At 37.2% G+C, this 15,000-nt stretch overlaps 1 protein-coding gene across 1 annotated transcript in view; it reads left to right on the plus strand.

The window, feature by feature from the left end:
• The first annotated feature begins 1,170 nt into the window (after nt 1-1,170).
• grm8b (glutamate receptor, metabotropic 8b) overlaps nt 1,171-15,000 on the plus strand; it is a 264,952-nt gene continuing 251,122 nt past the window's right edge. The window contains exons 1-2 of the mRNA XM_067435819.1: nt 1,171-1,278; nt 2,334-3,125. Of these exons, the coding sequence (XP_067291920.1) occupies nt 2,619-3,125 (507 nt within the window). The 5' untranslated portion in view covers nt 1,171-1,278; nt 2,334-2,618. The remainder of the gene's footprint in view (nt 1,279-2,333; nt 3,126-15,000) is intronic.

Consider the following 15,000-nt stretch of genomic DNA (forward strand, 5'->3'; position numbering starts at 1 on the left):
AATTCGATCAGAGCTCGATGTTTTCTGTTCGACCGGGATTCCGAGATGTTTCAGTCGGTCTGAGATGCTATTAGGGTTTCCAAATTTCACAAAATTGTTGACGGAGTGGTGATGGACACCCACTATTATCATATTTCTTTTACAGCAACGGCAAAAGTCGTCAGAAGCCATTGCAAAATCTTCCTCGAAATCAATAACAGAATTGCTGTCTCAGATGTTGCTCCGTCGCTCTGCATACGTCATCATCCGTTGGTGACACCCCCTTTGGAAATGATTTGTCTATGAAGCTTTACCAGACTGTAACTCTGAGGATGGTCTGGTTTTAACAAGGCTAGTCCACAAACAGAGGTTCTAGTGGTTTTTGGATATTTGAATCCAAAAATCTTACATATTGTGCCTTTAATTCATTTTAGTAATTTATGCCAGTTAGTTGCCAATACAACATCTCTAAAAGGTTTTTTAAAGTTTTGTTTTTCATCTAATACTTGAAGACAGATGCAAAAGCCTCTAAGTCCGTCTGGCAGGGTTTTTTTATGTAATTTTTTTTAAAAATAAGCTTTTTTGTCAGGCTTCTATCTATAGGTTTCTACCTAAGTACTGGCACTTCTGAATGGGCTGAGGTTGGGATCAATGAGCGGAGAGAGCATTCACTCAGCATCGTTATCTCATTTTTTGACCGAAGTGGCGTTTAGGTTTTTTTTTGCATCTTAACTCTTCACTTTTAATTTATTTCCATTTAATTTCAAAACAAATTTGAATACTGTTAGTTTTAACAACAACACCGAAGAGTAGGCCTACAGCAATAGAGGAACTCTCCGTGTAAGTCCACAGTGTTCACACTAGATGGAGCAATAAGATAATTCACGGCAGGGACTGTTGAACAGCTTGATCTCTTCAAACCAGCTGTCAAACCACACTGGACTGCTATTTCTACAGTTTTGAGAAAAAGAAAAAAAACTTTGACCACTGACACTATCATATGGTATCATCGCGCGCACCTTCTCGCCTCAAAATGCTCGTTAAATGCCATAGTGTTTAAAGGGGTTCCCAAATTCCCAAATTCCTTTAAACTTCTAATGCCTCATTCGCAAATGATTGACTCCAGTTTGCCTCGGGGCGCAGAAAGCGTCCAAATTGTCAGACCAATCATAAAGGAGTGGGAGTATTTGCGCGAGAAATGATGCGCTCGTGCGCTCCGTGTGCCTCTCGCGCGCTGTCCCTCCCAGCAGCATCAAAGCAGCAGCGATCCGCGCGCGACCACATCTCAGGCACCTGCAGGTATGAATTTCTTCAAAATGTTCTTTCTTTGTATCTGAGAAAGCAACATAGTGAGTTCTGCTGACCTGTAAGATGGTATTTTCTATGTGTTTAATTGTTGCAGTGCTATTTTGGTGCAACTCTGTTGTGCTCAAATGTTTCGTGGTGATGCCGATTGCATTTAATCTGTGGCAATTATTAGATATGAGAAAAACAGACCGTATGTTTTTTCTGCCAGTTAAAATGTTTAAAAGTTTCATGCAATACCAACAGTATGTGCAAAGCTTTCTTCATTCCTTAAGAGGGACACTGACCATCATCTCTACTGTAATGCCTTTTTAATGAGTTCCAATGCAACAGCGTTGACCGTTGCTCTACTCCTTCACATGTATTAACTATACGAATACGAATCTAGATTATACTTGATACGGAATAATGTGTTATCCATACATTGTACAGTAGATATAGGATACTTAAAGGGACAGTTCGTATTGTTTCAGATCAATTATTCATGTTATTTCAAACCTGACTTTTTTCTTCCTTGGAGCACAAAAACAGTCACATTCATGATATGGAAAAAAGATGCAGCTGACCGAAACCGTCAATCTCTAGCCATTTCTATTTGTGGTCTATAGAAGAAATACATGGGTTTGTAATGACACTAGGGTCAGTAAATGATGCGTTGTTGGTGAACTGTCCCTTTAAGGGTTTTATTTGACTGAAGGAATCATAAACTTATTCTGCAATGATGCTGTTGCCTTATGTCTCCTAATGCTCTTGACTGGGATCGATTCCAGCCAGCATTTGCAAAGCGCATTGGCTCACTTGTTGTATAAATATATTAAAACGAAGTGTAAAACAGGCTAATTATGTATGCATATTTATGCATAAACATATCCATGTTTTGAAAGTCAATTGTCAGATCAGATGTGTTTAGCAAATACACAAATGTACTGATCGTTCTCCATTTTTCACACTTAGAGCCTCCTTGCTGTGCAGTGCATATGTGTTCTGATAAATAACACCCAATACTTTGCTGATGAATGCATATTCCTCTGCTGTTCCCTCTCACACAGGGTTCTAATGGTCTGTGACCTCTGTAATCGAGGATCTAGGAGCTATGTGATTGCCTCATATTCCATCATCTAATTCGCGCTGCACCCTTCTTCGCTTGCCACCCAAAACCTCCAGGCGACTCCAATGGTCTCCTTGTCGTCGGATTCCATTATCCGGTACGCAGTTGCTCCGGTGAGGGGCACTGATGACCGCTTTCGGTTATTGCGCTCCGTCCCTACTGGCTTCCCACCTTTGTAACTGCATCCCCACTGCTGCTCGTGCATCTGGATCCACTTTATGTCGCCATGTTGAGTGCCTTTGAATGGTATGGCTGTCTTCTTCTTCTGACGGGGATGACAAGATCCGTCAGCCAGCGTACGGATCCACTAACGCCACCTGCCCCCGAATATGCCCACTCTATACGCCTGGATGGTGACATCATCTTGGGGGGTCTCTTCCCGGTACACGCCAGGGGCGAACGTGGCGCCCCTTGCGGCGAACTAAAGAAAGAGAAGGGCATTCATCGGTTAGAGGCCATGCTCTTCGCCATAGACCTCATTAACAAAGACCCTGACCTGTTGCCCAACGTGACCCTGGGGGCGCGCATATTGGACACCTGCTCGCGTGACACCTACGCCCTGGAACAGTCGCTTACCTTTGTGCAGGCTCTCATCGAGCGAGATTCTACCGATGTGCGATGCGCTAGTGGCGAGCAGCCGATCTTTGCCAAGCCGGACAAGATCATTGGTGTGATAGGTGCAGCTGCAAGTTCGGTCTCAATCATGGTGGCCAACATCCTACGCCTGTTTAAGGTAATTTCTGTTGTTTCTACACTATTGGTCGGTGGCTCTGCTTTCAGAATGATGATTAAAACGTAGATGGAGAAGATCAAGTCTTATAGCTCGTCCTGGGTCGACATTTTATTCAGTAACATTAGGCAGTTTTGCTTTATATGATGTTTAATGTTGATGATCGCATTATTTGACATATGCTAACGTATGCTATCACTTGTTCCTGTGTCTTTTTCGCATGTGTTTGATCAGGATATTATTTACTTGAATGTAGTATCTCATCCATGCATTTAGAGCTGACCAATGATGAGAGACCGCTCTGACGAAGTGCTAGGAAGCGCTGTTTAGGAGACAGGATTTTTGAACAAAGTTGTTATTTTTGTTGAACTATTTGAACTATTTTAACAAAGTTTTTAACTTCCTTTCTGGGCCTTGAAAGTGTTAATTAAACAGCTGTCTATGGAGGGGGTCAGAGAGCTCTTAGATTTCATTAGAAATATCTTAATTTGCCTTCTGAACAAAGGTCTTATGGGTTTGCAGTGACATGAGGGTGAGTAATTCATTTCAGAATTTTCATTTTTGGGTGAACTAACTCTTTAACTTTGCAGAGATTTGGTCATGGTTTTGAAGGAGGGCATGTCATGCAACTTGATTTAAATGCTTAATATGGCATTTTCAAAGATTTGAGGGATAAATTTGCTCCAAAGTGCAGTAAAGTTTGATTAAATGTGCGACCTTTGACATGGGAAATGTTTAATTACATTTAATTTAATATGTTACTTGTAATTGTTTTGTAATTATTTGTGAAATTTACTAGCAATTTCTGAATGCATTTTCAAAAAAATAAAACATACCACAATTTTTTTTTCAATGTACTAAACGTAAACTAATATAGTTCCATTTAACTCTTTCCCTGCCATTGACAGAATTCTCTGTCTTTCTGTGCTTTCATTGTAGGGGCAGTAGGGGGCACTATTACACATCCTCAAAAAGAGTACTGAATCTCCGGATCAAAACATATGCGAAGAAGATAGCAATAGCATTAGCATATGTAAAAAAACGTGATCATCAACATTAAATAGCATATAAATCAAAACTGCCTGATGTTACTGAATGAAATTTCAACCCAGGACGAGCTATAAAACTAAAGCTTTAGGGTTGTTGATGGACTTGATCTACCCCATCTATGTTTTAATAATCATTCTGAATCCAATCTGGATGTAGGTTTTCACAAAAGCATGTTTTTCTCAGCTTTTTGCTCAAAATGTTGCTTTTTATGAAACTTATCCACATTCAAGTGTTGATAAAAAAAGAATGCATGTAGCTAGACTAAAACATGCTTTTTTTAAAGCTACACTGTGTGATATTTTCCCCCATTTAGTGGTGAAAAGGTATATGACCATCCAGTGAATAATAGTTTCTGTTCCTCTCAATTCTGATTTCGTTTTAACTCCTACGGTGGCCGATCTAGTCCAAGATTAACATGGCAATCCCCCTCTTCACATTCGACACGGTGCCATCGAGTGTTAAAATGCCAAAGGCGAAGCTTAAAATTTATGGGTATGTCCCTCTTTGGCTAATGTACTTTCAGGATGCAGGGGCAACATGGCGACCGGCATTCGAACCCCTCACCCGTATGTATTTTCAATGGCATATTATAAACTTACGAGAATACTTTATTACTTGAAAGAAGTTTATATACATTAATAAGCACATATATTTTTGAAAGAACTAAGTTTAGCTAAGAATAAACAAAAAAAGTTACACAGTGTAGCTTTAAAAGCAGAAAGGCTGTTTTTTTTAATGTTCAGATATTCATACAAAAAATATTCTGGGGGTCACTTTCGTGAAAATGATCAAAAACACTGGAGGTGGCTGACAACTTAAAAAAAATGCTGACAGGTAAAGAGTTAATAGGCAACTGCCATCTGTTATTTTCCCCCCAAAAAAATCAGCAGGCGACAACCTTTTACTTCGTATTATTGGCTGATTAATTGTTTTTGGGCTTTTTTCCTACTTTAGTAGTTGTTAGTATTGGCCAAATACCTGGCTGATAATCAGTATACCTCTAATTACTACCATATCGGTAATTGGTCGATATTAAAATGTTTTATTTTTAAATGATCAGTATCAGCGGATATTGGATATTTAAATGGTATTAACGTATTGTTTATTGTAATATTACAATGGTTTTCTCTATGAGATTCATAGCCTTATTGTTATATATTTTATTTTTATTGTATGCCAAAAAGTGTTTATTTTTAAATGTGATCATTGGTACATTTTTACCAGTATCTACCATACTTTCAATACAAAAATTAAAATATAAAAAATATTCCATATAAAAATCTTGGGGGGAGAAAAAGAGGGGGGGGGGGTCTTATAATTAGAGTTGTCTTATATTCGGAACAATATGGTAATACCTTTGCGCTCATCTAACACTCGTTTAAAGTTAATCCAACTATTCAGTAATACTGTTGAATCTAATCTTTGGAAAATCTCAAACCAATTATGTAGAAGTGTTTTATTTTAAATTCATTTAGACAAAATAGCTTAGAATATTTATATCTGCCTTTTATTGGCTATCGGAAATGATTAGAAGCTTATCGGTATTGTCCAGAATATCAGTGCATTCAAGCTTTTTCACATCCTTTTTTAAAAGGTCATTTGTGTATTTACATTTTTAAATTTACGGTGCCTAATTATATGGCTAGTTACATTATTTTGCATCCAGCATTGTTTTTACCCTGCTGTCCATGAGCCACTGCTATAAGCATTAAATAAGGAAATAGTAATTCCTTTAATCAGGAGTGGTTCAAATGCGTGCTCAGGGGAATCTATTGCACACACTTTCTGACAGCACTGTCCTGACTTTCAGTGGATGTAGTAGCCTGTAATAGAATCTGTTTTGAGGGCTAATCAATAATCACTTGAGTCTCTTGAGCTGTAAACAGGGACCACTAATGATTATAAATTAACAGAAATGTGTCAGACTTTTCAGATGCATCTCCAATAGCGTTGAATCGCTGGATCTGTAGATGAAATATTTTTCTAAAGTGATTAATTTTCTGTTATCTGGTGTTTATGCTGTGCAAAATTGTCTCTCTTTGCATCCCAAAAATACTGCTACTGGGTTATCTTATGTTTCATGTCTCATTAATAATTGAGTGTCTGTTACAGATACTAAATATAGCTGGCTTGTAATTGGATCAAATAATGGGTGTCATGTTTATCTGAAGAAAGCATTCACCTTTTTAACTGCAGAAAAGATTAGACACACCATGACTGCATCTGCTGTGGAGATTATGAAAATATAACCATAGAAACGGTTGGAGAGGAAAGATGGGATTTTTGGATGTGGTTGAAAGCCTTGTTTTCAGTATTCATGGAGTCTATTGTTAATCTGATTGGTAGTTTGTGTCTATCAGATGCAAAAAGTTTGATTCGCAATGCAGCGTAATCAGTGTTGAAGCTTGGCATGGACTTCAGAAGAAGTGAGATGTCTGGCTGTTTACCTGTATTGAGCTTGTTGATTGGCTATTGCATTGTTCTTCACCTTGTGCATCAATCATTTAAATCAGATATTGATTGCGGATTTTTCTTTCATTTGTTTCTTTGTACAGTCCCAAGCATTCACGGATCATTTTAAGCTGAGGCAGTAGATGCTTGATTCCCTTTGCTTTTTTTGAAATTTTAGAGGATCCCCGACAACTTAGAAAATATGTTATTGGATTACTTACCCTGAAATTCTGTCGTAAAGTCTTTTCTGTTTCCTCTGCTCCTTCCTCTCATTGATCTGCAGAGACTGGACATTTGAAAAGTGATATGTGTCTGGTCTCAAAACAGGATGTGATTGGGGAAGTCATTGAGTTTGTTTCTGCATTGGATTTACTGTAGCTCAAGGCAAGCAATTAGCTTAGTAAGAGAAAGTTAAGTAGATATATCATGTAGATTACACATTGACTTTTGACAATCCAATCATCATTGCACAACCAGCACAATTAGCTAATGTATTAAATGTCTAATGTCTTGAGGGCATAAAAACCAAATGCTAAGGAATTTTTAGGTATTAGCTAAATATTTATGATGACGTGATTATGCTAGTGCTAATATTTTTACTGATGTAGCCTTATGTTGCTATAGCTGTAGCATCTATTTAGCACATTCATGGTGAAATTTTTCACCATAAATGTTTGAAGCATATTTTATACATTTTATACCAATTTCGGTACCACAGCTAAATTGTAATTTTTTTAAATACATTTTAAATTCTAATACATTTTTTTATTTATTAAACTATTAAAATAAGAATTAAATTCAATTTAGGCATGTGTGTCTGTGTGCGCGCTGTAAACCAAACCGTGCGTCTGCGCATCATTCACACAGAGATGCAGAACATGCAGGAATAATATTGAAATAGTATTTTGCTTCTTAATATTCACAGACACTAGTATACATTCGGCTACAGTCTGGAGCCCTGCGCATAGATAAACACGGAAGCGACTGAACAGCTGTGGGTACTGGATATACTCGGTAGTTGGTACTACCGGTACTACAGAAATGCTGGTATAGTCACATTTTTAAAATTTCAATACTGACTTGGTACCGAAGTACCGGTACTTGTGACATCCCTAGTCTTAAAGGTACAGTATCGGTAATAACTTGTTCAGTTCTGAGTTCTGAAGATGTGGCTACATAGGGCCCTATTTTAACATGCGCATGGTCTGAAGCGCATGGCGTAGTTGCACCTAGGGCGTGTCTGAATCCACTTTTGCTAGTTTAACGACAGGGAAAAAAAGGTCGGTGCACCAGGCACATGGTCTAAAACACAGTCTTTCAATGAGTCATGGGTGTGTTTTGGTTGTAACATGCAATACACCAATCAGAGTTTCATCTCCCGTTCCCTTTAAAAGCCAGTTGTGCTAGCACCATGGTGAAATTTATGAGCGGAAAAAACATACAGTATGCAGCAGTCCTGTGGGCAAAAATGCCTTGTTGATGCAAGAGGTCAGAGGAGAATGGACCAACTGATTCAAGCTGATAGAAGAGCAACTTTGACTGAAATAACCACTCTTTAAAACCGAGGTATGCAGCAAAGCATTTGTGAAGCCACAACACACACAACCTTGAGGCGGGTGGGCTACAACAGCAGAAGACCCCACCGGGTACCACTCATCTTTACAACAAATAGTAAAAAGAGGCTACAATTTGCACAAGCTCACCAAAATTGGACAGTTGAAGACTGGAAAAATGTTTCCTGGTCTGATAAGTCTCGATTTCTGTTGAGACATTCAGATGGTAGAGTCAGAATTTGGCGTAAACAGAATGAGAACATGGATCCATCATGCCTTGTTACCACTGTGCAGGCTGGTGGTGGTGGTGTAATGGTGTGGGGGATGTTTTCTTGGCACACTTTAGGCCCCCTAGTGCTAATTGGGCATCATTTAAATGCCACCTGAGCATTGTTTCTGACCATGTCCATCCCTTTATGACCACCATGTACCCATCCTCTAATGGCTACTTCCATTAGGATAATGCACCATGTCACAAAGCTCGAATCATTTCAAATTGGTTTCTTGAACATGACAATGAGTTCACTGTACTAAAATGGCCCCCACAGTCACCAGATCTCAACCCAATAGAGCATCTTTGGGATGTGGTGGAACGGGAGCTTCGTGCCCTGGATGTGCATCCCACAAATCTCCATCAACTGCAAGATGCTATCCTATCAATATGGGCCAACATTTCTAAAGAATACTTTCAGCACCTTGTTGAATCAATTCCATGTAGAATTAAGGCAGTTCTGAAGGAGAAAGGGGGTCAAACATAGTATTAGTATGGTTTTCCTAATAATCCTTTTGCTGAGTGTAGTATTGAATCTTCAGATACCCTATGATTCCCACCCCAGGGAACAGTGCCTTATACGTTGCAACATTATTGAAAATATACTTTTTTTTCTTGTGAAATATCTCAGAGAGAGAGAGGAAAATGGTCATATCTAAAGTGTGAGTGTGTTTTATGCAAGAAACTCTTGGACTTAGTAAAAAGTGTGGATTATGGCCTGTTTAATCTTCTGCAGTTCTTCATGTCACATGAAGTCTAAAATAGTCCTACATCACGAATTAAAAAAATAGTTGAGGTTAAGATGGATTCTGTATCTCCTACAGTTAAACAGTTGTCCAAACAGCAATTGAGCTCAGCAATGAAGCACTTTATCACAGTCAGGTAAATGGGAAGTTAAGAATAATTCAGACAGTCACACTGTCTGCATGTATATTTTAGTAGCTCATCCACTCAGAAGTGTGAAATATATTCATGCATATTTCATGAAGGATAAGAATAAAGTAGACATCACAATCCGGTTCAGATAATGACTTTATTGGTCACCACAGTGGCAGAGGTAATGCCCGCCTCATTCATCAAACTAACAATGCAGATGTAAGACTTGAAACACTGTGATCTGAGATCATAGACATGATGATGAGGTGATGATGAAGGGTGTACGTTTGATAGAAAGAAAACAAATTGCTTTAAGTGAAGACATTTGATGCATTTATTGGATTTTGAAATGTAGGACGCTGTTTGGATTTACTTGTTTGTTTTTCTTTGTTTTCCACTGTGATCTAATTATTTTGAAGCTACCCACTTTGTAGCCTCTTATCTTCTTTTTTTTTGCAGTTGCATTGATTCATTTTATTAGATTTTTCCAATTCAAGAAGTAATGGCTTTACTAATAAGGTGCCTTGAAGCAATTGCTTCAGACTTGAATGATTTGGATAAATAAATAATCCAAATAACTTTTTTTCTCACAGAATAAATTAGCTGAAAATTGCAATTTCACTCAGGAAATATGCATTGTAAGTACAACCTGCAAATACACATTGCTTTAAAAATAAGCCAACCAGTTTACGAAGGTGCATGCATATATATATATATATTTTTTATTCAAGAAATAATGTATATTGTGCACTGAAAAAGTTGCTTAATACTTTATATGATCTGAATTAATAAATAATGCAATTGAAGGGGTCAGGAATTGAGAAATCAATTTTCCCTTGAGATTTTGATATATAAAAGGTTATGTTTATAAGAATATCCTATACGTTTTTAGAGCTGAAAACGTCCTTACTAGTCATAGAAAAGCTTTTATTGACAGCTGGCTCAGCAAACGCTCTAGCTGTGAATGTGCTTACCTGTGACGTCAGAGTTCAGTGAATCGTCGCCTTAACTGAAGAAGATGAACTGATTCTGTAGCCCCGCCCACCAATTCGTTTCTGACATGTTTGTTAAATAACAGGCCTACGCTGAGCTAAACCGGATCGAACTTCCAAGCAATAAAGCTTATGACCTTCGGATTACAAAATGCATGGTTGAACTTTATTTTTAATGAAGATCCAGCTCACGTGGGAAAGACATTACATTTGTTCGCTTCATTTCACCGGATTAGTTTTTAAACAAATGTGCAGAAAGGATGAGATTAAAAAGCAATGATGTGCCTTCTGGATCTGACAGGAATGGTGCAAAACAATTATGTGAGTAAAAAAAGTTTTTTTTAATATATGTGATAGTATTACATTGTTATGTTTTATATCTACTGATTATGTAAGTGTCTAACTAAACATAACTTTTTATGTTTACTTTATGTTAACTTTCACACTGTCACAAGCTTTGTAATTGAGGTGTTGTTCATTGTCCTGTGATTCGTGATCAGACTAGAACATGTATGGGCCACCATCTTTAAAGGGGTACTTCAGCGCTGGGAAGATGAATCTATTGTTTTTGAATTTGGTGCAGATAAATGAGCTCTCGTGATGAGAGCTGAGGTAATCGCGACTACACTCGTCTCGCGGCATACATTCACAACGCGAGTTCAGTCTGGCGCGTTTCAGTTAATGCCTTTCCAAGCTTAACTTTCATAGAAATTAATTTGAGAAGTTAAAAGACTTACATTGCTCACCATAGCTCCGTTTAAATGAGTGCCTGTAGCTGAGCTGAGCTCTGAGTGTGATCTCCATCCCCCATGCGTGGGTTCAAAACATGCGGAAATGGCTCCCTCTGCTGGCTGTTGTCTTTAGCCTTTGGCCAAACATTCCTCCTATGTTGCAAATATTGTCAATTTGCGTCATAGGAGGAATTTTTTTTTTGCATAAATCTCTTGTCTCCGGGGGATATGAGGGGGGAAAGCACAATCATTTGAATATACTTCAGGGTTTCTATTGATACAAAGCCATATGCTAATTGCTAAAGTAACCCTTTAATAGTGAAATACATGCGTGCTTGTGCATGTGTGTTTATGTTAGTGATGCACGGTTCGTGGTCAATGTTCCCTCTAAGAAAGAATAAAGAATAAAATACAGTGCAGATGAGAAATGAGGGGATGAATCCATTTTATTGTTCTTTAAATGATAAATAATTGCAGTGCTCTTTTCAATCACTATAAAGTTAGTATCCCCATAGTGTTAGAACCGGTGAATGTGGTTTACAGGTTTCATAGAGAGAATGATGTCGCGTGTGAATGGCATCGAGTCATTTTTGAGGTCCAAACTGCTCAATTTGAGAGGCAACCTGAAACGCTAAGACTTGTGAAATGCTAATGTTTTAAAGAAGAGTGGCTTGAGGTGGGGGAAATAACGGATGATGGGCACAGCATGGTAACAAAACAGACATTTAAAGTTACACACCCACGTAACCCACCACAAGTATAGCGTGCAAACTCAAAACGCCTCAGTAACATGTCAGTTTAAATAGATGTGTGAGTGTGGGTGTTGTTTGGGTTTTAGAGATATTTAGATAACTATAAAAGTGTTCATATGTTCCATTGAACATACTTATCCATTACATCTATTTAATTACTCAAGTTTACTAAAAGTTATAGCTGCATGATGAAACCACTTTTTTTTGTGTGTTTACGTATACTGTACAGATCTGGTACATACAATGTTTTTGATCAGGTGACCAAAATGTCAACCTAATAGAGAAATGTTTTCCTCCTCAAGAAAAGAAATTAGAGGGAACATTGTTTGTGGTTATATCCAATGATCGTGCCGGCCAAGTAATAAAAAATAACATTCCAATTAATTGCAGATGGATTAAAGATAAATCCTTGTGTTTGATAAAGGCATTTTGTGAGACCTGTGCTAAAACTGTTATCCAATCATAGCAGTGGGTGTTTACTTCCAAGTCTTCAGTGCACAACGCCCATACAAACTGAACGTTACAGGCGCTCGGCTCAAAACCATGGTAGAAAATAGCCTACCACTTATTGTAATTTTTGGAATGTAAAAACCACACAAACGTCATAAGTTGACTTTAAATAACAGTATAAAAAAATTAAAAAGCCAATTCCTGACTCTTTTAACTATATGCTTCCTCACTGTGTAAATTACATGAAAAGTCCAATTCCAGTCTGAAATAAATTTGATTAGTCTCAAAAGAAAACCAAACTCTGTAAAAATGTATTAAAAACAAAGCGATCTATGAACTATAAATAAAGTATGAACTTGGATGTGCATGTGTGTAAATTGGCCTAATTTGTTTGGCATTCAGGGTATGATTGCCACCTCCAGGTCCCCATTATGGCATTAGATTAGGTGAAGCGTCGCATCAGTCTTAATCAATATACACAGCCTTAGCAAAATCTGAGAAACGGAGGAGGGAAGATATTCTTTCCTGTAGCCGAGGCTGTGAAAAAAACATCTGTGTTTTCATGCCAGCCTCCTACGCCAACTCTCTCATACCGAGATGAAAAGTGGTCAGTGCTCTGGTGTGACTGTCACCCTGTATTGACTCAGTGAAGAGATATGAGTGGGGTCAGTCCACCTGAGGGCATATGTTTTAGCACAAGACAGGAAATGAGGTCAGAGAGTGTGAGTCTTGGCAAGAGGGCTGCATGTTTCTTGAATGTGCAGAATTTGGATGGAAATTGCAGTGGATGAGATTTATTTAGTAAGGTACGGTGAAAAGTTTAAAAGTAGCCATGCATTTAGATTTTTGCTTGAACATCACATAAATCACACAAATCAGAAATATTTTATTTTATTACAGTAGATGTTTTACCAGTAACTGTTTTCTGAGGTGTCTTAAAAATCATGCAGTGGACCTATTTTCTCCTGTATGTTGACGTGGTGGTTTGAGATGTGCGTGTTCTGGTGGTGACATCAGCAAGTTGCATGATTAGTTTGTATAAAAGAGGGAACAATCTTATTCATAACCTTTTATTAAGCATTATATCCAAATTACATTGTTATGTAAGGGTGCAATTCCATAACAACATTGCAACTGAATCTACAGTGCAAAAAATGGTACAAAAATGCTCAAAATTCACGATAACATAACGACTGAATCTAAAATGCCAAACATACAATGTCCATTGTAGTCTGGATTTGTAAAAAAAAAAAAAAATCATTCTTATGAGTTGGTTCTTTTGTTTCTTTTGCATTAGAAACATACAGTGCAATCAGTGTTGTTCGATTCTTAAGCAAAATACTTTTAAGAACCAGTTCTTATTACTGATTCAAAAACATACAGTGACCAGCACAGTCCAATTCCCAAACACATGACTGACACTCATTTATTTTTACTAATTCAAAAGCATACAGGGCAACAAGTATATGATCAAATAACTCTTATAAGTTGTTACGTGAATCAAAAACCTGATTCCTTAACTATATATTTAAACCCATACACCTTGACAGATACAACTTATGCCAGTTTCAAATCAGTTATTTACTTATGCTACATTTAGAAAGGCTGTGAAAAGTTGTTTAAAAAGACAGTTTAAAATAATTTTAGAATGTATTCATTATAATATTTTATCATTTGTCATTAATAATTATTTCAGTACTTCTGAGGAAGAAATATTTAGAGAAAATTGGCATTGAAATTGGCTATTTCAATGCCAATTTTCTCTAAATATTTCTTCCTCAGAAGTACTAAAATAATTATTAATAAAACATACACTGTAAACCTGAATAAGTTGTCAAAACTCAAAATGTGTGAGGTAATCCGTTATATAAATATACAAAATAATCAGTTATATATATATATATAATGTTTAGAAATTCTAAGTTTAAGCCGAAGCAGCGGATTTTTATTTTGTGCTCTGACATACTTTTTAAATGCTCTTAAATAAATATTTGAGTGAGCTAATTCACTACCAAAACACATTAAACCCTCTCCCACTTAACATTAATTATGCACAAAAATCGTTACACCCCTTAGAATTTACAATTTTAGCATTTACTCTCTCTTTCGAGTGCCGTGACAAAACATGCTGGGAAATAGAAATCCCAGCCCCGTTTAATTTTAATTTAAATTTAAGTTCATGAAACTCAAAACAATGAAACAATTCAGATTAATTAAAATGTGTTCTGTGAACTCAAAAGAAGATTTAAAAAAAAAATATTCATAAAGTTTAATTTGATTGAACTAATTTGTTTAAACTGATTTAAAGTGCTGCATAAACACATCCATGAACACTGTTCTTTGCACCTGGTCGGGAGTGAATCACGTTTAGATGCTATTTATATGCCTGTTTTGTGTGCTATTCTTGAAACTTGCTAGTTTCAGTTCTATCTTCAGCTTGTAGATTTCCTAAACTGCAGACTATCAATGTTTTAAGCTTCTGCTCCACTGTGCTCTTGGCCCCAAACTGCACTTTATGCAAGATTCTGCAGTGCAATAGAAACATCCACATCATCAAATTGCCGATTACACCACAGTAATTGGGCTAATCAACAGCAGTTATGAACCTCTGCGGAGAAATAAGCTAGGAAAAAGCCACTTTGAAAGTAATATCTTAGCAAATGTAGTGTTTGCAAACTGTTGCAAACCTCTAGAAAAGTGTCCCTTAGAGTTTTAACACTGGTTGAATCAAGTTCTCGTGAATTTAAGGTTT

This window comes from Pseudorasbora parva, chromosome 25 (assembly GCF_024679245.1).
Source record: "Pseudorasbora parva isolate DD20220531a chromosome 25, ASM2467924v1, whole genome shotgun sequence".
NCBI lineage: Eukaryota > Metazoa > Chordata > Actinopteri > Cypriniformes > Gobionidae > Pseudorasbora > Pseudorasbora parva.